The following is a 22,820-nucleotide window of genomic DNA, read 5'->3' as shown; positions in this document are numbered from 1 at the left end:
TCACAGCTGTGTTAACTGTGGAGGCAGAAGGAACAAAAGTTGAAGGCCAGCCTCAGGTACATAGTAAATTCAAGGCCAGCCTGGGCTGTATGGCAAAATTTTATCTCAGCAAACAAACAAACAAACCAATAAAGGACTAGATGATGGAGATGGTATGGAGACTCCCAATCTCTAATGTATCATCATCTGGCTATGTGATGGTTGGTTTTAATGGTCAATCTGGCACACTGTGAATCACCTGAGAAGAGAGTCTCCGTGAAGGATTGTATAGGTTGGATTAGAGTGTGAGCATGTCAGTGGGGATTGTTTTGATTACATTAACTGATGTGGGATGCCCCAGGTTGTGGTGGGGGGCACCATTCCCTGAGTTGGGGTCCTGCTCTGAGTAAGAGTGGAGAATGTTGGCAAGCAGTAAGCAAGCATGCATTCATTCACTCTCCATTCTTGATTATGGATGTGATCTACTGCTTCAAGGCTAAAATGTTTGTTGGCTCTACTCAAGGACATCCGCGGCCCATTCCCCAAGTGCCCTGTGGAAGAGACTAGCTGGGTTCCGATGGCTTTGAAGTCTGTGAGGGCTGTAACTCTGTCACTGTCTCCATTTCTCTCCTTCTATTAACCACTGGCTTCCTTGCTTCTCTTGCAGCTAGTGGAACATTACTCTTACAAGCCGGACGGACTGTTAAGAGTCCTCACTGTACCATGCCAAAAGATTGGCGAACAGATGGGTGAGTGACTGGGCACAGAGGGTCTGGTTTGAGAGACATTGGTCACCATCAGCCTGGTGTCAGATTTGTCTGTTCCAAATTCAAGCAGGATGAGGCTTTGATTTTACCATGTGACTAAACTTGACGTCACTCCAATTCTAGGAATCATTAGTTGAAAGATAATCACTATAACTTCTAAAGAAAACTGTGGATTTCAATGGCATGTGTTGCCAGGGATGGTAGCACATGCCTTTAATCTAAGCATTAAGGAGGCAGAGGCAGGCAATCTGTATGAGTTCAAGGCCAGCCTGGTCTATAGAATGAGACTCTGTCCCCAAAACTTTTTTTTACTTAATTGAATGTGTGAAAAATCCAGTAAAAGAGGAAAGTATTGATGCAGAAACTTTACAGTCTGCTCAGTATGTTCCTGTCATATCGATTGATCTAACAAGTAGGTGGTTCACATGAACACAGCAGTAATTGTCTAACTGTAACCATGGTATATTCCTCTTGCAGGTCACCCACAGAGTTCAAATGCCCACCCTGTGGTGAGTATTACTGTAGGTGCCTCTGCTGGGGAAGCAGCTGTGTCTGAGTACACAGGGAGTCAGGTTGTAGTTAGCACAAGTTCTGGACTCCAAGCACAGCCCTGAAGACCTGGAAACTCCAGAGAGTCTGGGAAGGCACCTGCCTGTGACCATTGCTAAGCTAGCCTATATTCATGGTTTCTTGGCTGGCTTATTTTATCTTCATCCTCTAGAAGTATACAGACTGAGGAGGAAACCCTCAGTTAGATCAGAAAGGCCTCTTGTCAGATGTAGAGAAAGGGAGTATATTGTTCAAGTACAGCCTTGCACTGTCTGTGTGAACATGTGTGTGCCATCCACAGGCCTGCCTACATGCATATCATTAGGACATGGCCGACAGATGGGTGTCTCCTTAAGTTTAGCTACCCAACTCCCTTGGCCAAACCAATTGACACAGAGTTTCTAGGGACTTATCCTCCTGTGTAAATCAGCTTGACTGATGATTAGGGGAGAGGGGGTATTCTTGATAAGAACTCAAGAGGATGATGCAGAGATGGAACGTGTCTGGGAGTCTTGGCCAGAGCCCACATCCCACTCCATGTCATTAGATAAGACTGTATCCCAGATGTCCCTGTGTTAAATTATCCCTTTCAACATCATGCCCACAAAGAGAGAAGAATCTCAAGTCCCTTCTCAATCCAGGATGTCAGAGTTGGCACTTAGGTTGTTACTCAGCAGGAGATGGTCTTCTCATGTCTTGGGGACTTCAGCATGGACATCCCAGCCCATTAGCACTATTGGGGAATAATTCCTGACTCCCATCCTGCTAACTCCTAAAAAACAAAATCTTCTGCCTCCAGTGGGGTCAGGTAGCCATTCAGAACTGATACTGTTGTTTCCAGGGTTAGCACTTGTTACCAAACTGAGAGACCTTGAATTGGCTAAAACACCAGTAAACTTGAGGGTCCTTTGAAACACAGTGCCTCAGGTCCTTACTTACATGGGATCCTCATGTTTCTCATGGACCTGGTGTTTATCATTTGGTGTCCTTGAAACAGACCTGTTGTCCCTCTCGGTCATGTCCAACCTGTGGCCTGCGGGCTGCATATGTCTCAGGACTTACAGATGACAGTGTCATAACTGCGACCAGTGCCACTGAACAGAGACACCACTGAGCAGTCAGTAACTAGAGTCTCTCATGGAGCCTGAGACACAAGATTTCCACAGACAACGTGGTGGCTCCATGTAGCACCTTTAATTTTGTAGACTTCGGTGGAAAATATTTACTGAATATTCTAGACATCTCTGCCCGGATGGTAGACTCTTCTGGAAGCATCTCAAATGATCCAGACTTGCATGCAGGAAACCTCCCTGGGGCCAGTGGAGGGGGTGGGCAATGCACCCGCAGAAACAAGGCCAGGCAGCATGTCAGGTAGCTCGTCATGACAAAGAATATCTTGCGTGTGTTTTCTGAGACTAAACACTCTATTCCTCTCTGCCATTGTGGTTTCTAGAGTTGGTCACCAGGTGGAATAATCTCAAGAATCAAATCCTACTCCTTCCCAAAGCCTGGCAGAAAGGTGCTAAAGTGTCCCTTGCTTGCTGTCCCTGACTAAGTGGTAGGATAGACCCGCACGCAGACCACGCTTGGCTCCCTACCCCTTACCCAGCACAGCTCTGCCTCCATGCCTCTGCTGCACGCCCAGTTTTGAGTGCACCTGCTGAACCTGGCAGGCGCTGCACAGTGCATTCCATGCTTTGCATGCAGGTTCTCTGTCGCTACTGCTGCATAACCGGACCATGATGCCTTGTTCTCCTCCAGCACATGGCTTCAGTCATTTCAGCGAGTGCAGCCAATGACTGCTGGTTCTCACACATCAGACAGTCTGCATGGTCAGCTTGCTTCGTGTGTCCAGAGTCACATGTTGCAGCCTTAGAGCCTCTGTTACACAAAGCTCTTCACGATGGAGGAGACTGAGGTCTCCGGAAGTGCTCTGCCCTGGGTCATCAGACTGATTTTTGGATTGTGTTACATGACTGTATTTTGAGGGTCAATAAAAAGACCTTGTGGGCAAGATGGCTCAGGGGCCAAAGGCACTTGCCACCAAGGCTGACAGCCCGAGTTTGATTCCTGGAACCCACATGGTGGAAGGAGAGAACTGACTCCTGCAAGTTGACCTCTGACCCCATGTGTGTTCTGTGACTCATGCACACACTAAATAAATAAATGTAAGAAGTTTTTTCAGAGTCTGGGAATCAAACTCCAGTGCTTTACCACTGAGCTATGTCTCAGCACTTGTTTTGTTTTGTTTTGTTGTTTTGTTTTGTGTGTGTGAGACACGATTTTGTTCTGTATCCCAGGCTGTCTTTGAACTTAATTCCACCTCCCAAGTTCCAGAATTGCAAAGAGTCCCATCCTGACCTTTGTATCAACTTATTTATAGTGAACCACACACACAAGAGCACACACGCAACACATACCTACACACCTGTATGTGTGTATGTATGTATATGCACAGATATATGTATATACACACATATATGTGTGTATAATATGTATAGACTGCTTTTTTCCTATCTATTTTATCTTCTTTAGGTAAAGTTGATTCTATTAACAGTTATTTTCATTTTATATTAATATTTCCCAAGCATGGGCACACAGAGTTGAATCTTCAAAGTACTTATTAAAACAAAATGTATAAGTGCCCAGAAATTTTACTCAGTAATTATTCTCTACATTGATCCTAATCCTGCTGACCAGAGCACAGAAAAGAGAGTAACATGATGGCACATGTTGTATACCTGTGCGGTCAGTGATAGTTAATACTGCAGCTGCCCTGTCTCAACAGCCTGAGCCTTGCTCAGATTCCGACCTGCTCTCCTTGCTGAGGGCCCCATTTTGTGACTGGGGTATCTCATGTCCAGCGAGCCCAGTGGTAAGCACAGTGTCTCACAAGCTGAGGCACTTAATATCCACCTGTTTAGGGAGCTTCTCGAAGGTGTTCTTATAAAGTCCACTCCGGCCAGTAGCTACAGCACTGTGGCTCGATGTTAGACTCAGAGGCACCACAGTCCTAAGTGTGACACCATCCTTACCAACCCTCACAGAACACTGTGGGACACGGAGTAAGCCTGTGTCTCCTCCTCCTCCTCCTCCTCCTCCTCCTCCTCCTCCTCCTCCTCCACCTGACTCCTCATGTGCTTCCATTCTGTCTGTCCTTCCGCTCGTCCTAGTCCAAGGCCTGATTTGAACTCACAGTCCCAGGTCTGCACAGACCTAGCAAGGAGCACCATCTTTCATCCTAGCAGCTTACATTTTCTCTCTTGAGTTCCCCCAGAGACACATCAGCCAGAGATGCTGTATGTGCAGGAACACACATAAACATGTGTATGACACACTCATATATACCTCCATACATCTGTGCCTATGTGTACATATTTGTATATTATATTTGTATTATATATGCACTTCCATACATATGTATAGTATGTATATTTAAGCATGCATATATCGATGCTCACATATGCGAATTTATTACAAGGACTTACCTTACACGGGTGCACAGACTAGCTAAGCAAGTGCAGTGTCCATCGAGGAGGTTGTCAAGTGGGGAAGGCCTAGAGTCGTATGGAAACTCAGTGGCATGGCTAAAGCTGCCCCATGGTAGGGGTCAGTTAGCTTTCCTTTACCCCTTTTTGTCTTTCCTCAGAAAGTCTAAACTTAGAGACCCTCAACTGACTGAGTCAGGTCCATGGGGGATAGTCCTAATGACATAAGTCTGCTGGCTGGGGACTAGAATTCCATCAGCAGAAGCCCTTCTTGGCATCAGCACCGCCTCATGCTGACATTTCCCCACGATTCGGTAATGATCACTCAGGATAGCCCGTTGGTGTGTCAAAAAACAAGAGTGCAGCTGGGAGAAGTGGCCCAATCGGTGACGTTCTAGTCGTTCAAGCTTGAGCACCAGAGTTCAGGTCCCTGTCACCCACGCAAAAAGCTGGGCACGGCATGCCTGATATCACTGTGCTGAGGAGGCAGAGGCAGTCTAGCCAAACAGGCAAGCGCCAGGTTCAGGGAGAGAGAAGCTGTTAAAAAAGATACCTTCTTTCAACTGAGGCTTTGCTTCCAGAGCTTTCGGTGGTGACAGTGGTCCTAGCAAGGCCAAGAACTGCGGGAAAGCTGGAAGTGGAGCCTCGTATCTTCATTACATCATAAAGCAGCCAACTGCTGCTCTTAAACTATCTCAGTGCAAAGCCACCCACTCCTTCTACAGAACATGCCCCATGTGGGGTGCCATTGTTGCCCCGACCCCCTAGATCTCTGCCTGTGCATGAAGTAGGAGGTGGTTACCTGCTGAGGGCTGAGGCATCCAGATGAAAAAAAGTTGTGTATCTCTTGAAGGGTCTAGGGGCTATCTGTTTCTGGATCATGAACACTCATTCTCACAGGGTGCTTTGTGTTGGGTAGCATGGTAATGAAGCCCTGAGCCACATCGACTTAAAATGGAGTCCTGCTTTCCAAAAGAGACACCCAGTCTTTACCTTTGTCTAACAGATAGACACAGGGGTAGCACCTGTCAGTCTGGATATGAAATCCCTCCAGCAGCTTGGATGTTCAGGGTCCTTTGCCACTGATCCCCACTTGCTTCTGATACACTGCCATTTTTTCAGTGATTTTCTAAGACCCTTAACTCTGCTTTAAAAATATCCCTAGCAGATTTTATTATGAAATTGTGGGTGCTGGTTTATTATAACAAGCCTTTTGAAGTCCTTTTACTCTGGAGAATATTCTAGAGAGGCTGCATGCAGCCCTAGGATGAGGCACTGAGTGGCAGAGGCAGGAGCTCTTCTATCCACAGGAAGGGTTAGACCTGTTTTCCCCATCTCGGGGCATCCTTTAACTCCATAATGGATCAGAGTTTGTCTTGGGAATCTCAGAACCTTCTTATGTACAGAGAAAAATCAAGAAGACTTAAAATTGTAGTCGTGCTGACTTGAAAAGACTTTTAAAATTTGTTTGCAGCTGGAGTTTGTTTATAAAGAGAGCAAAGTAGGTTGGGAAGGATAGATATGGTAGGAATTACAAGTATAAGCTAGGGGAGTTCTCCTTAGGCGGGGCAATAATAGTATAAATGATAAGGGGAATCCAAGCAACACCCAACACTACTGAAGACATATGTAAAAGTTTAAGAGGGTCATGGGAGATTTACCTGGGTCTATTTCCCTTTCTGAGTATGAAGACTTAAGAGAGAACTCATTTTAAACTCTGTAAGTTTACATTTCACATCTCCCATTTATGAAAGGTTGCTTTAAAATCTATCTATCCAACTATCCACTCATCTATCCACCCACCCATCCATCCGCATATCTATTCACACACCCACACACCTATCTATCCATCTGTGCATACATACATACATACATGCATACATACATATATACATACATACATGCATAAATGCATGCATACATTCACCCACCTATCCATCCAGCATCCATTCTTTCACATATTGTGCTGTGTGTTCTCCTAAGCATCCATTACCAGCACGGCCCAGCTCCGGAGCTTTGATTTAATGCCTACATTTGCATAACTTCTGCTCTGTTGTCATGGCTAGTTCTATTACATGATCCAACGGAAGTGTTGGACAGAAATTTTCCCAAGAAAATGAATCCAGTGACATCTCCATGACATCTGAGACCAGATGTCCTTTGGCTCTTCCGAAGGCATTGCCAGCCTCTAACTCATGGTAAACACCATGAAGCTGGGAAGTCAAAGTATCTTGAGACATGTGTCCCTGTGTTGGTAATGACACAGTGTGACTCTGTTGTTAAATTTTGATGCATGGGAATGTCATGTTAGTGAGACAGATGAGAATTTAATGTGCGCTTCAAGACCATGGCTGTGTAATGTTAGCTGAATGTCTCTGTTCCTTTAAATTCCGCCCCCCCAAGTCTGGTGCTGTCTCATTTCTTCATGGCAATATGTGGATGCTGATAAGGTAAATAGATACACAAGATAAACAAAAACTGGAGGAGAAGAGGGTTAAAGTTGAACAGTGGTTTGCTTGTGAGACAAGTGTAGTAGCCATCACCTTTTTTAATTTGTTGAGAATGGGTCAGAAAAAGAGAAAAATGTTTCCAATGGAAAATCCTTCGGAATATCAGGAGATTCCCCTCCACTTATTTCTTGAGGCAAATCAATGTTAATCAAATGAGTGAGAAGCCCCTATGTGTAAGGGCCAGTGAGGCTTTCCTTTAGTTTCTGCCTCAATGAAAAGGAAGGTCAAAAACAGGTCAAAAAGGAAGAGTCCCTTTCCTTCAGGAAAGCAAAGAGAACTTCTCTTGTGGCATGGCACATGCCTGTTGCCACCACCACTGTCTTTATCATCCATGGCAGTGGTGCACGGGGTGGGGTGGAGATTCGGCAGGATGCAGTCTTCCTCTTTGGGATCTGCAGCTAATTTCCCGGGCTACCCTGTAGCATCAATGCATTGTGCCTAAGTCTGTATGGAAGGCAAAACAGATGGACACAGCTTGACCTTGCTTTTTAGATAACTTCCACATGAAATTCGATGAGGAAGGGCAAGTTCAAGGCAGAAATGAATCCATGGGGAATGTACGAGATCCTCCTTCTGGGAGGTGGGAAACACACACCCGAAGGGCACTTAATTGGGAAGAAAGTTCTACTGGAATGAACAGAATGGATTCCCTCCTTCCAGCTCTGAGGCCATGTCAGGGGTGGGAGCTGTAAGGCGTGAGCCTGTGTAACCTTCTCAGGTCCAAACAGTTGCCTGAAGAATGAGAAAAGCCTTTCTGACCACTTCCTAATCCTTGTCACCTGTCTCCCCTGCATAAGCTAATGTGTGATCATTTGAAAATAATGGCATCAGTGCAGAAATGGTAACCTGCTGTCACTCCTGTGCCTTAGCCTGTCCCGCCGCCTGGGAGCCGTCCAGAGAGTACTGTGTCCTTCAACCCCTATGAGCCAACAGGAGGGGCCTGGGCCCCGGACAGAGGTGAGGGATGCGCTTTTACTCAATGAACATTCAGAGCAGCGTGCACAGATGTCTGTCAGTGTGTAGAGTCAGCTTACATATTCCTGGCACTGTTCCAAATTTGCCTTACAGTGATGGTCAATATTAAACAGCAGTCACATCCGGCCATAGGCAGAAGATATCACATATCATTAAATAAGCAGTTCTGTCATGTGAAAATGCTTTTACAATGAAAACAAACACCCAAAACCCAACCGTTGTCAGCAGTGACGGCACCATGCTTCTGCTTCCAAATCCTGTGTCTGTCACACTCCACAGACCCCAGCTGCCTTTCTTGACAGTAGGTTCAGCTCACAGTCATGATGACTGGGAGGCCACAGAAGTGACTTGTCCCCAGAAGTGGGACCTTTGGATGGCTTCTTGGGTTCATGAGTGTCTCTGTGTTATTTTTTATTATTATTAATGAACTTGGGGTTTGTTTATTTCTAGAAATTGCCACCAAACAAAGGATTAAAGCAACAAGAGTCAATTATCTTTCATTTCATTTATAGCTTGTGGCTGGAGATGTGGCTCCTGATAGAGCTCTTGTCTGGCATGCACGGAGCCCTGGGTTTCATTCCCAGGACTGCAAAATCCAGGCGTGGTGTCTCACACACACACACACACACACACACACACACACACACACACACACACACACACACCATCAAGGTCATTGTTGGCTAGACACTGAGTTCATGGCCCTTCTCACAGTTTGGTAGCCTCAGAACAGTGGAACTCCATCCACAGCATCTCAAATACTAAGCATTTTGGCTTTTCATAGCCTTGCCTTGGAGAGCACATGCATCATTTCTCTTGAACTCTATTGGTTCCATTATAAAAAACCAGAACATGTCACTGGTGGCCCTTCTCAACCAGAGAGTGTCAAAGAATGTTCACACCTGGCTTAAAGCCTAACAGGTTTGCCCACCATTACTACTGGTGTAGAAGGCCCATTTTGAGATCTCTTCCCTTGCTTGGGTTCTGGGCTGCGTGCAACTGCCCCATAAGAACCCAGGAGTGGAGGGCAGGGCGGCACAGCAGTGCTGGCTGGAATTATGTGTTGCCTAACTACCTTGCAGGCCTTCAGCGAGAAGCCCTGCCCATGGACACGGAGGTGTATGAGAGCCCTTACGCTGACCCTGAGGAGATCCGGCCCAAAGAGGTCTACCTAGACAGAAGCCTGCTGAAGCTGGAGGACAGTGAACTGGGCTCTGGTAACTTCGGGACCGTGAAAAAGGGATACTACCAAATGAAAAAGTAAGTACCATTGCTCCGTTATGTTTCTGTCATCCTCAGTGTGAGCATGTGTTATGGAAACTTCTAAGAATGCAGCTAGTGTTCATTTAATCCTACACATGAAGTTTCGCCTGGCATGGCTAAGTACTTTTTCACTAGCATTATAACCATTCATTTCTGATACAGTAATTTTTTTTTTTTTTTTTTTTTTTTGGTTTTTCGAGACAGGGTTTCTCTGTGTAGCTTTGCACCTTTCCTGGAACTCACTTGGTAGTCCAGGATGGCCTCGAACTCACAGAGATCCGCCTGCCTCTGCCTCCCAAGTGCTGGGATTACAGGTGTGCGCCACCACCACCCAGCATACAGTAATTTTTAATTTGTGTTTTATTTTGTGTTTGTGTACAGATGTCACAGCACTCATCTCATGGTCACATGGGTTCTGGGAATTAAACTCAGGTCATCAAGCTTGGCAGCAAGTTCTTTTTACTAACTGATCCATTTCGCCAGGCTTCATTTCTGGCTCATTTGTAACAAAAGCAACCTTTGTGTATGCTAACTGTAGTTACGGTGATGAAATGTTCATTTTAGTATATGTGCCCTGTAGAAAGTAACTAAATAGAAATAAGCAAATTCATAAGAAATATGAATATATTGTACTCCCAAGCATAACTGCCTGTGACTAACCTTGGTCTAGCCATTTGTTGGATCTTTATATGGATGGAAAATGTTTGTTTCTGGTACCTCACTTTCTGTGCACACACATAGAGGCCATTTTGCTTCTTTTTAAATAATGCATGTGAATCACAGTCACATTTAAAGTTGAATATTAAGAGATAGAGAGACAGCTTAGAGGTTAAGAGAGTATACTGTTCTCCCAGAGGACCTAAATTCACTTCCCAGCACCCACATCAGATGGCTCACAGCTGCCTGTAACTCCAGCTCCAAGGAATCTGATGCCCTCTTCTGGGCTCTGAGGGTACCTGCACTCAACATGCACATACCCACACACAGATATATTCACTTAGATATATAATTTAAAATAAACCTTTTGAAAAACTGAATTTTTAATTTTTATGTATTTAGACATAGATTTTCCTGATTTGTCTTAGTTTGTTTTAATTCCTTGATAGTTAATATAAAGTAATATGATTAATTAATATGAATTTACACACAACTTCAACTGCAGGTTTTAGGGAGGTGAGAATCTGTGTTCCACCAAGACCACTGGGAGGCAAAACAATGTCTTTCCATCACTGGGTCTTCCAGTTGGTAAACTCAGCCCATTCTCTCCCCAGACTCAATTCTTTACTGTCTTTCAGATTTCTCTCAGCAGACTTGTTTAGCTTGTGTGAAGGTCTTGGTCAACTTCCCTTACATGCATTCTCAGGTAGTTTGTATGTAGTACTAAGTATTTTCGGTGCTCAGGGTAATTTGATGTTAATGTGTGGTATCATGTAGCATTTTCCTTTCCTTGATCCTGTGCACCTTATATATGAACTAAGCTGATTTTACACACAGATGTGACAACCACCATCACTGCCAAGTTCACTTGTGACCAGTAGCAGTTTATCTAGCTATCCTCTTCAGCACAGATGTGTCCCTTATAATGGCAGATCTGTGTGTGTGTGCATGCACATGTGTGTATTTATGTGGGTATGAGTGTCTGTGTTCAGATATGTTCAGAGGTATGTATGGGTGTGAGTACACATTTGTGCAGGTGTGTGTGTGTGTGTGTGTGTGTGTGTGTGTGTGTGTGTGTGTGTGTGTACAGGTACAAATGCATGTAGAAGTAAAAAATGAACCTCAGTTGTCATTCCTCAGGAACCAGCCACCTTGTTTCTTGAGACAGGGTCTTTCACCGGCATCTGAGGTTTACCAATTAGCTATGGAAACTGGCCAGAGAACCACAGGGATCTACCTGTCTCTGCCTCCCCAGAGCTGCAATTATAAGTGTGTGCCACATCCATTCTTTTACATGTTGGGGTATTGGGGGTTGGATCCCAGTCCACATGATTTCATGGCAATCACTTTACAAACTGAGCTGCCTCAATAATGATACTTTTTCATCATGTCTAATCCTTATTCTCTGAGTATTTTTCCTTGCCTTAGTACATTATCTATGGATTGGAGAGTAGTGTTTTATAATTGGCAGAGCCTCATGCCTGGCCACGGACAGAGAGATCCCAGCATTCCCCTTGGGTATGGTTTGTAACTGTACGTTATGGCTGCTGCCTACCAGGCTGAAGAAGTGTCATTTTGTCCCTCTATTTCTGGGAGGTCTTTAATCGTGGATCTATGGTGAATTTTGTTGAAGACTCTCTTCCTCCACTGAGCTCACTCTCTGGTTCTTTTTCTCTACTGTGCTCCTCTGGTGACTTCACCCATCAGATTTCAGATCTTAAGCACATCCCTCATTCTTGGAGTAAATTCCTCTAGTCTTTCTTTCATCAATTCTATCTTTTCTTCAGAAGGGATTGAATATAACCTCTGAGTATTCCTCTCAGAATTTTCATATCTGTGCTCATGAAGTGTCTTAATTACTGTTCTGTTGCTGTGAAGCGACATCGTGACCAAGGCAACTTATAAAAGGAAACATTTAATTGGGAGCTTGCTTACAGTTTCAGAGGGTGACTCCATGCACATCTTGGCAGCAGGAAGGCATGGCACTGGAGCAGTAGCTGAGCACTTGTATCTTTTCCACAAGTTGGAGGCAGAGAGCAAGAAACTGAGCCTAGATGAGCTTTTGAAACCTCAAAGCTGATGTGCCTCCTCCAAAGAGGCCATGCCTACTCCAACTAGGCCACACCAACACCAAGGCCACACCTACTCCAACAAGGCCACACCTACTCCAGCAAAGCCACACCTCCTAATCATTCTCAAAACAGTTCTACTAACTAGGGGCCAAGCATCCAAATATATGAGCCTACAGAGGCTGTTCTCACTCAAACCACTGTGTGACATTATCAGTCAATTGCTTTCTTACGATTCCTATAATGAGTCTCTTGTCTGTAAAAGAACCCAAGAGTTGGAAGATGAGGTGTTTTAGAAAGTCTCTTCCTGGGGCAAAAAAACGTTCAAGCATCAGAACTACAGCAGCCTCATACAATTAGTGGGGAATCACCTTCCTCATTTGCTTTTCTAAAAGAGGTGATATTTTCTTGTTTAAATGTTTAGAGGAATCAAGAGACTTTTTCTTTTTTAAGTTCTTAATTTGGATCCCTACCTCACATCATAGATGTAACAATAAACCCAAATACAAAAGTCACAGTCCGTGGCTAGAGATGACAGAATGGAACCTCTCATGGTCCCAGGAGGACCCAGCGAGTCCCCTTGGGTGCTAATACTATCTAAATCCACCTGTAAAGACCTCAGGCTGATCCCAGATCAGTACAACGCTAGTGTGTGTGTGTGTGCTTCTCTGTGTGCCCCTCACACTTATTCTGTTTTTTTTTTTTTTTTTTTTTTTTTTTTTTTTTGGTTTTTCGAGACAGGGTTTCTCTGTGTAGCTTTGCGCCTTTCCTGGGACTCACTTGGTAGCCCAGGCTGGCCTCGAACTCACAGAGATTCGCCTGCCTCTGCCTCCCGAGTGCTGGGATTAAAGGCGTGCGCCACCACCGCCCGGCTTCTGTTATTTGTTGTAGTCTATTTGTTAGGTGTGTGTGTGTGTGTGTGTGTGTGTGTGTGTGTGTGTGTGTGTGTCTCCATGGTGTGCGCGGGTGCTCTGCCACACCACCCATATAGATATCAAAGGACAACCTTGGGTGTCACTTCTTACTTTCCACCTTGTTTGAAACAGAGACCCACAAGTAATGGGGTCATGGATCCTCCCATGCCTTCCTTTCATCCTGCCCTAGAAGCACTGGGATTACAGATTTATGCTACTATATCCAACTTCCTGTGGCTCCTGGGAATCTGAACTCAGGTCCTCACTCTTGCATGACAAGCACTTTTTACATACTGAGCTATCTCCACCCTGAGGCCATTTTCTGAATGGCTTTAAAAGACTCTTGTTCTGCAGCCAGTGTGTCAACATCCCCCTACCCCACCCACCAGGCATTGGAATTTGCCCCACATGAGCACCAGATAATGGGGTAAATCCACGGAGTCTATTTGATAATCAAAGGAATTTATTTTGGGGGTAAACTCACAACCATGGGAGATTTGCCGTAGGATCTGGGAAAGCTGAGCTATGTTCCATGTTGAACAGCTTGGCCCAAGATCTCAGCATCCAGAACCACCACGAGGTAGCCAAGAAGAAAGGGCGTACATGCATCCCTGGTCTTAAAGGTCCTCGGTGGCCCAGCCCCAGAGGCCGGTACCTCAAGATCATAAGCAGCTGTGACAGCTACAGCTGCCTCACTAGGAGTGATGCTTCAGGGAATGTCTCAAATAGCTACCCACTACACGAGGCATCATGCATTCCCCAACCCTGGCCACCCCCGGGCATCATGCCTCACAGAAGAGAACTTCTAGACAGTTTGGAAAGTTTCTCACGGGTTGCAATGTGTGTTCCAGAGTTGTGAAAACAGTGGCTGTGAAAATCCTGAAGAATGAGGCCAACGACCCCGCCCTGAAGGATGAGCTGTTGGCAGAGGCCAACGTCATGCAGCAGCTGGACAACCCCTACATTGTGCGCATGATCGGGATCTGCGAGGCCGAGTCCTGGATGCTGGTGATGGAGATGGCGGAGCTGGGGCCCCTCAACAAGTACCTGCAGCAGAACAGGTGCCGGGGAGCTCAGGTGCCGGGGAGCTGTGCGCGGGCCCTGCTTGGGGAGTAACAGGCAATTGTGAACCTCCCAACCAAGCTCAGGCCCTACACAAGAAAAGTACACGTTCTTAACCACTGAGCTGTCTCTTCGACTCTCCATCTTACCTTCTTAGACAAGGTTTCTCACTGACTCTGGAGCTCACCAATTCAGCCAACCTGAGCTGGCCACAGAGCCCCAGAGATTACAGATCCTGACTGCCATACCTGGCTCTTATATGAGTGCTGGGGATCCCAACTCAGGTCTTCATCCTTGTACCAACTGAGGCATCTCCCTAGCCCTGCCAGAGAACAACTCTAATCCATCATTTGGTCTTTATCCTTCTCTTTGGATCTCTGTTCAGTGATAAAATCCTCAGTCTTTGTGGACAGGGCATCTCCTGGCAACAGGAAGAACTTTTTTCTTAGATAAACATCTTGAACAAATGTTTTCCTGGGGTACCATCTTTGACTTCTCTGGTTGACCCCTTGAGTACCTGGATCTGAAGGCTATAAACAGAGGCAGAGCTTTCTGTCCCATATGCCCAGCCGATTACACATGGCAGCCACTTCCCAAATTACCACTCAGTGGCTTATATTAATTTTAAATGCTTGGCCAAAAAACCCCACAGAGACAGCTGACCCAAGCTAGTGGGAGCCCTCGGACACTGGACTGACAGCTGGGGAGCCTGCATGGAATTGCACTAGGCTCTCTGAATGAGGGTGACAGTTGTGTGGCTTGAAGTGTTTGTGGGTCCCCTGGCAATGGGAGCAGGACTCATCCCAAGTTCATGAACTAGCTTTTTTAGAGACCGTTCCCTATGGTGCCATGCCTTACTCTGCCTTGATGTAGGGGAGAGGGACTTGGTCCAGCCCCAACTTGGTTAGCCAGCCTGTGTTGAATTCCCAGGGGAGGTCTTACCCACTGTGAAGAGTGGGTGGGGGTGGGAAGGGGAGAGTTAGGGGGTAGCAGGAGAAGGAGAGGGAAGGGGAACAGTAGGTGGTATGTAAGATGAAATAAATAAGTAAACCTTTAAAAAATAAATAAAGCCGGGCGTTGGTGGCGCACGCCTTTAATCCCAGCACTCGGGGGGCAGAGCCAGGCGGATCTCTGTGAGTTCGAGGCCAGCCTGGGCTACCAAGTGAGCTCCAGGAAAGGCGCAAAGCTACACAGAGAAACCCTGTCTCGAAAAACCAAAAATAAATAAATAAATAAATAAAATAAAATAAATAAGTGCTTGGCCGATGGCTCAGGCTTATTACTAGCTAGCTCTTACATTTAAATTAACTCATATTTCTTATCTATACTTTGCCACATGGTTCGTGGCTTGTCACCTCATTTTCTACAGTCTTGCTTCCTCGGTGGCTGGGTGGTGTCTGCCTGGACTCCGCCCTTTTTCCTCTGAGTCCTCCGTTTCATTGATCCACCTACCCTTATCTTGCCTTGCCATAGGCCAAATTGCTTTATTATATCACTCAATGAGAGCAACACACATTCACAGCATACAGCAGGACATCCCACAGCAGCAGGCTGCTGTTTACTGATTGGTCATCAGTGGTCTAGGCACAGCTGCTCTAAGGCTGTGGTCAACATAGAGAAGCTCTATTGGAATGAACTGGATTCCATGGCTTAGCTCATCACATTGTTCTACACTGTTTGTACTTTACTCAGCTATTGTCTCAGACTCTGTAGAAAGGTGTGAGCCCTTCTTTATAGGTAGGAAATGGAAGCACAGAGCTAATTTGTAACCTGTCCAGTAAGGAACAGGTTACAGAGTCATCCCTGACTCCTCTGAGCCGAGGCTGACCACTTCTCATTTAATGCAGCTTTTCTTTATTATTTCCAATATGCATGTGTGAATATGAGCATTTGGGTAGGTGCTACAGGTAGAGGTCAGAGGTCAACCTAGAGCAATACCCATCCCCCGGAATACCACCTGCCTCCTTGGAGACAGGGGTCTCTCATTGTCCTGAACTCATCGATTATGCTAGATCAGCTGGGCAAGCAGCACCAATCATCTACCAGCTTCACTTCCGGAGCCTTCAGACTGCCAGCATGGCCCCCATCCCTGGGTTTGTTCTCACACTGGCTCTGGGCATCGAACTCAGGTCCTCAGCTTGCAAGATGAGAACTTTGCCACCTAAGCTGTCTCCACAGCCTTCTAGGACTTTCTGTACGTGCCTGAGATGAAACACGTTGAGCACCATGAGAATGATGTTCAGTCTGAAGAGCTGTGTGTCAGAGAGATTACCTGCCATACTCGTACCTCCTGGGGTTGTTTTTGTGTCTGTACAAAGCATATGTGTGTGTGTGTGTGTATACATGCAGAGGCCAGAACATTGCATGTCCTCCTCTACCACCCTCTGCTTTATTCCCTGAAGACACTGCCATGTATGGCACCCCATGTCTCTAGTCCCAGCACCAGAGCGACAGAAGTTGGTGGATCTCTGTGAGTTTGAGACCAGCCTAATCTACATATCGAGGTCCAAGCTAGTTAGGACTGCACAGTGATGCCCTGACTCAAAAAAGGGAGGGAGGGGAGTTCTCTCACTAAACAGGATGCTCTGCTATTTTGTTTTGTTTAGGTTTTTTTTTTGGGGGGGGTTGGTTTTGTTTTGTCTTGTTTGTTTTTTGCTTTTTTTGGCTATGCTGGTGGCCAGCAAGCCTAAGGATCTTCCTGTTTCCACCCCCTACCAGTGCTGGGATTACAGGCATATGTGGCCACACCCAGCATTTTCACATTTTCTGGGGATCAAAATTTAGCTCCCCATACTTATGCACAAGTGTCCTTACACTGATCCGTCTTCCCAGCCCCTGTCCTACTGTTTAAAAAGAAGGAATGCTGGACCCCTCATGCACAGGGAACATGGCTGTGTGTTTGGAATGACCACCGTCTACACTTGCTGATGACAGCCTGTGATTCTAGGCACATCAAGGATAAGAACATCATTGAGTTGGTTCACCAGGTTTCCATGGGAATGAAGTATTTAGAAGAGAGCAATTTCGTGCACAGAGATCTAGCTGCGAGGAACGTGCTTCTGGTCACCCAGCATTATGCCAAGATCAGTGATTTCGGTCTTTCCAAAGCCCTTCGTGCTGATGAAAACTACTACAAGGTAGGACAACTCAGTGCGGACTCATGGCAGCAGGTCATCAAAACATTGAAAGAAAAATATCTGCTCTCTGTATTTTATTATGGTAGAAATCTCACTAGTAACCTTATGAAAAAGTATTATTCTTAAGATTAATTCTGTCAATCAAGACAATCAATCTGTCAACCCAAAATACCCAACAAAACCCAAAAATACCTAACATATCTCAACTGAAGACTTGTTCAGACTAGCATCTTATGTTTTTGATTTTTTTCATATTTATTTATCTTGTGGTGTGTACATAGGCATGTGTGCCACAGTGTACTAATAGAGATCAGAAGACGACTTATGGGAGTTGATTCTCTCCTCCTACCTTGTCTCTCCCAGGAATCAAACTCAGATCTTCAGGCTTGGCAGCAGGCACCTTTTCCACTGAACCATCTTGCTGGCCCTGAATTTTGAGTTTTGAAAAAGGGATGGAATGTTTGTGATAACTTGCTTTCATCAATGTAAATTGAACAAGTTGATTTTTCTTTTTTTAGACAGGGTCCATGCAGCCCAGGCTGGCTAATGGGCGCTGAGTTCTGGGGTTACAGACATGCACCACCATAGTTGGGTTACACCATTCTGGGACTCAAACGGAGGCCTTCATGCTTGACCACTACTAACTAACCCACATCCTCAGCCCCAGAACTGGTTGATTCTTGAGAGGTTTTTTCTGGTTCCTTCTCATTCGGGTTGACTCTACGAATTTCAGTGGAGGCTTTTCTCTGCTCCACTTCTCAAACCCAACTCCTGGGTGGATTGGCATGTGCACATCTGACTTAACTCATCACAGAATGCCCGCTCTGCTTCCAGGCCCAGACCCACGGGAAGTGGCCCGTGAAGTGGTATGCCCCTGAATGCATCAACTACTACAAGTTCTCCAGCAAGAGTGATGTCTGGAGCTTCGGAGTCCTGATGTGGGAAGCGTTCTCCTATGGGCAGAAGCCTTACAGAGTGAGTCATGCTTAGCTGTGTGTACCATGTCTCAGCTTCATGGCCTTAGGAAATAATCACTCAGTATAGGATTATTGCCACAAGAACCTGGGGACACCCTGAGGTCTCGTATCACCCTCTAACAGAGGGCAGTTAGCACAACCTCAGCTTACAGTAGCCTGGAAATGACACTCGATGCTAAGTGAACACATTTTCACCATGTGCTATGTACACTCACCGGACACAGCCCCAGGCCATCCTTCTTGAGACCTAAAATAGAAATGGTAATGCCGACAGCATCAACTGTGTGAGCTGTTGCTGCGTGTGTTCTTGTATGTGTGCACGTGTGTGTGGAGGCTGGAGATCATCCTCAGGCATCACTCCTCAGGGACTATTCACCTTACTTTTTGAAATAGTCTCTTTATTGACCTGAGTTCACCCAATAGGCCAGGCTGGCTGGCCAGTGAACCCCCAGGGTCTGCCCGTCTCTACACCCCCAGCACTGGGGTTACAAGCACTCACTTATAATCTTGACTTTGTTTGTTTATTTTTTCGAGACAGAGTTTCTCTGTGTAGCTTTGTGCCTTTCCTGGATCTCGCTCTGTAGCCCAGGCTGGGCCTCAAACTCACAGAGATCCGCCTGGCTCTGCCTCCCGAGTGACGTGCGCCACCACTGCCCGGCTGTGATCTTGACTTTTTACATGGGCTTTGGGGATTGAACACAGGTCCTCATGCTTGCAAGGTAATCACTTTGCAGACTAAACTAGTGTGTGTGTGTGTGTGTGTGTGTGTGTGTGTGTGTGTGTGTGTGTGTCTTCCTGGATGTATGCAGATCCTAGGGTGCCACTCAATAGACTGTCATAAATGAAGGCCCTACACCCCACAAAGCCAGGCCCTAAATGAGGAATCAGAACAGAAACCTCAAAGCCCCCCTCCTCCCCAGCACATCCAGCCCTTCAGACTGGGCAGCCACCTCGGACTCTAGGATTCCAGAGGAAGGGCCCCGGCATGGTGACTGATGTCACCTGTGTCTGTCTGTCTCTGGGGGCGAGGTCTTTTCTTTGTTGGCATATGTTTTAAAAGCTTGTGTGCATTTTCATGTCTCAGGGCATGAAAGGGAGCGAAGTGACCGCCATGCTGGAGAAAGGGGAACGTATGGGGTGCCCTCCAGGATGCCCCAGAGAGATGTACGACCTGATGAACCTTTGCTGGACCTATGAGTGAGTACCCAAGCCTTCCTTCCATTGACCTGAAGGTTTATAGAGGTAGATGGCGTGGCTAGTGTCCCAGTTACTTATGGGACACTATGTCTCAGTCAAAAACTAACATAGCGGCAAAGGATTTATTCTAGCTCAGAACTCCAGATTACAGTCCATGACCACAAGGAGGTCAAGGCCGCACAAACTGAAAACACTTGGTCACATCATCACAGTGGAGAGCTGAAAGAAAAGATGTTGTCCATGCTTCAGTGCTCAGCTAAATTTCTGCTACCTGAGAAAGTCCAGGATTCCCTGACCCAAGAGTGGTAACCCATGGCGGGCTGAGTCTTCACATCAAATAACGTGATCAAGACAATTCCCCACAGGCCGACCTGTTCTGACGGTCCCTTGTTGAGATTCTCTTCCCAAGCAGTTTCAGACTGTGTCAAGTATAATTAAAATTAACCTTCACAGCTGGTGTTATAGAGTTTGTGACCCCTGGAAAAGGACCATAGACCCAATCCAACTATAATTAAAAGTTTTATTGATTAACTCTCTAGGACGAACAATCTCTGAGCCAAATTTGAGGTTACCATGAAGGAGGGGTATGAGGAAAGATTTTTTTTTTTTTTTTTTTTAAGGTAAAAACCACAAGAAGACCTTCATATCTAAGCAAGCAAGCAAAAACTGGTCTGTTCTGCCAAGTTAAGTGCTTAAGGCAACTCAAAACAATCTTTGGGTATCTGTGTAAGCAAGTTACAGAAGTAAAAAAAAGCAGTTAGTCATATGGTAACAAGTAGGTAGTCACGACTCCGTTTTTGGGTGGGAGGTCGCTGAGTCAAAGTTACTAGGAACTTACCTTCCAGGGACTGGAGTCAGAGACACATGGCTGGTGGGCACCGAGATGGATTCCCGGCATAAAATGGAGTTCCTTCAGCCATCACACTGGGTGTTAAAATGAAGTGTGGATTCTTTTGCTGTGTCAGGAATGTGCTGCCTTCTACATAAAAGATGGCAGGGGATGGGCCAGAGATTGACTGCTTTACTATCCAGTCATGTCTCTTCAAGGCAGGGACACTAATATATGCATTTTGCAGCTGTGGGAACATGACGGAACATACCCAGGCAAGCTGGGACAACTGTGAAGTTACCAGCTGTTAAGATTTTATGAGATCACAATGTGGATTGGAGGAAATCAGAGTCCCAGGTGGCATCTCAAGCATCTGGAACAGCCCCTGCCTTTGACAATGTCTGAGAGTGTCCCTGCTTCCACCAAGCCTTATTACATCCAGGCTGGAAGCTCCTGGTGACCACAGACAACTCAGGGCCAGAAGTCCCCCCACAGTGGGGCAGGGTTGCCACATGCCACACTCACAGACTGCTCAGGGCACAGGCTCAGAAGCCCCATTCCCATTCTTAGGTGCACTGTGCTTTGCTTTCCCTAACAACCCCTGAGCAGGACACCATTTGCATGATGAGAGTGTGAACGGCACCAGGAGCCACGGGGCCTGTCCTGTGGCACCTGTCGGGGAGGGCCCAGCCGCTGGGCGTGTCCTGTGTCACCTACTGGGGAGGGCCCAGCCACTGGGCGTGTCCTGTGTCACCTACTGGGGAGGGCCCAGCCGCTGGGCGTGTCCTGTGTCATCTTTAGGGGTCCCAGCCACTGTGCTGCAGCTATCTGGTGCCAATGGGATGCTCGCTGTTAGAAAGCCAAGCTTGCAACTATCTATTAAGATGCTACTGGGCCCAATCGCCCATTCAGCTCTGCAGAGCTCTGCCCTGGGAGAGATTCCTGGCCCTGAGATTCCTTGCCCTGTGGAAATGCTGTTGTGTCAGGGCAAATGGCAGAATAGGGGCAGTTTGAGTTTACCCCCAAGTTCTGCCCCAAGTTTCCTACTGAAAACTTTGTCTGCTCTGTCTGTCACAGATGAGAATATAACAAAGGGCGGGAAGTAAGTTTCCAGCAGGGCTGGGGTCCCAGCGTCTTAGGGAAAACGCTGACTCTCAGACTCCATGGCCAGCAGCTTTGCTAGGTTAATTTTTAAGTGCATCTGGTATGAACAAATTTTTCTTGCTGTCAGTCCCGTGCATAGAGACTAACAACTATTCTCGTGTGCTACAAGAAAAGTAAAGGTGATTTAAAACACCAGAATCATGTGCAAGGACTGACCTTTGTGGGCAGGGGATGCATGTCTGTGTGTACAAGTGTGTATGCTCGGCCATGCATGCACCACCTTGTTTTTTCTTAATTTGATCTTTTATTTGTGTGTGTGTGTGTGTGTGTGTGTGTGTGTGTGTGTGTGTGTGTGTGTAAATGTGTATGTATGAAAGTGTTTGCGTGTGCCCCAGCACATATATGGAGGTCAGAAGACAGCTTTCGGGACTCAGTTCTCTCCTTCTACTATGTGGGTGCTGAGGACCAAATTTGGGCTGTTTGATTTGGTACCAGGTGCCTCCACCCACCAAACCATCTCACTGGGCCTCTCTGCTTTATTATTTGAGGCAAAGTCCCTTCCTAAACCTAAGCCACACTATTTCTGCTGTACTGGCAGCCAGCAAGCCCCAAGGGAGTCGCCTGTAACCACCCTCCAGTGCTGGGGTACAGATATGTACGGCCATATCTGGCTTTTATGTAGCTGTTGGTGACCCACACTCAGGTCCTCACACCTGGACAGAGGTCCTTATATACTGAGCTATCTCTGTCATCCCCATGCCATTTTATAGAAGGAACTTGAACACTGGAGGGTTTTGTTAACCTGGAGGGCCAGGAATCATCCCCTCATGAACACAGAGGGAGGTGAGATCCCTTCCAGTCAGGAGGTAAAAGTTTCACCCATCATTTGCTCAGAGCCCTGCTTGTCAACAGCACAGACTTAGTGTGCATGGATTTAGGAGGCACAGGGTCTGGTCCTTGCTCTGGTCACAGAAGTCTGTGAGCTCTTTGCCAGAGCACATGCCAACACGCCTCTCTCTGAAAGTCCAGCTGGAATGTGGGTAGGGTGTGTGACAGCTGTGTCCATATTCTCCTCTTCAGATTTTGAGCCAAGAGACTTGGGAAACGGCTCCATTGGTAAAGTTCTCAGTGTCTAAGTAGAAGGACCTGAGTTCAGTCCCAAGAACATATAAAAATGCAAGGCATGGTGGCGTGTGCTTGTGGACCTAGCACCAAGGAGAGAGATGGAGACAGAAGGACCCAGAGACTGAATGATCAGCCAGCCTCGGCCACTTGGCAAGTTCCAGGCCATTAAGAGATCCTGTATCAAAAAACCAAAGTGGATGGTGTCTGAGGTGTAACTG

General features: G+C 46.4%; 1 protein-coding gene across 3 annotated transcripts in view; it reads left to right on the top strand.

The window, feature by feature from the left end:
• Syk (spleen associated tyrosine kinase) overlaps window positions 1–22,820 on the top strand; it is a 78,093-nt gene that overhangs the window by 52,979 nt on the left and 2,294 nt on the right. For 2 of the 3 annotated variants that reach the window (XM_028863795.2, XM_028863794.2), the window contains exons 5-13: window positions 647–728; window positions 1,224–1,255; window positions 2,749–2,814; window positions 8,163–8,250; window positions 9,351–9,528; window positions 14,023–14,232; window positions 17,181–17,370; window positions 18,205–18,345; window positions 19,432–19,544. In XM_028863795.2, coding sequence (XP_028719628.1) covers window positions 647–728; window positions 1,224–1,255; window positions 2,749–2,814; window positions 8,163–8,250; window positions 9,351–9,528; window positions 14,023–14,232; window positions 17,181–17,370; window positions 18,205–18,345; window positions 19,432–19,544 — 1,100 coding nt within the window. The remainder of the gene's footprint in view (window positions 1–646; window positions 729–1,223; window positions 1,256–2,748; window positions 2,815–8,162; window positions 8,251–9,350; window positions 9,529–14,022; window positions 14,233–17,180; window positions 17,371–18,204; window positions 18,346–19,431; window positions 19,545–22,820) is intronic. The other variant, XM_028863796.2, reaches the window with a different exon arrangement.

The sequence above is a fragment of the Peromyscus leucopus genome, chromosome 5 (genome assembly GCF_004664715.2).
Source record: "Peromyscus leucopus breed LL Stock chromosome 5, UCI_PerLeu_2.1, whole genome shotgun sequence".
Classification (NCBI taxonomy): Eukaryota; Metazoa; Chordata; class Mammalia; order Rodentia; family Cricetidae; genus Peromyscus; species Peromyscus leucopus.
Note: the sequence above shows the minus strand (reverse complement) of the source record. Positions and strands in the feature narration are given on the sequence as shown.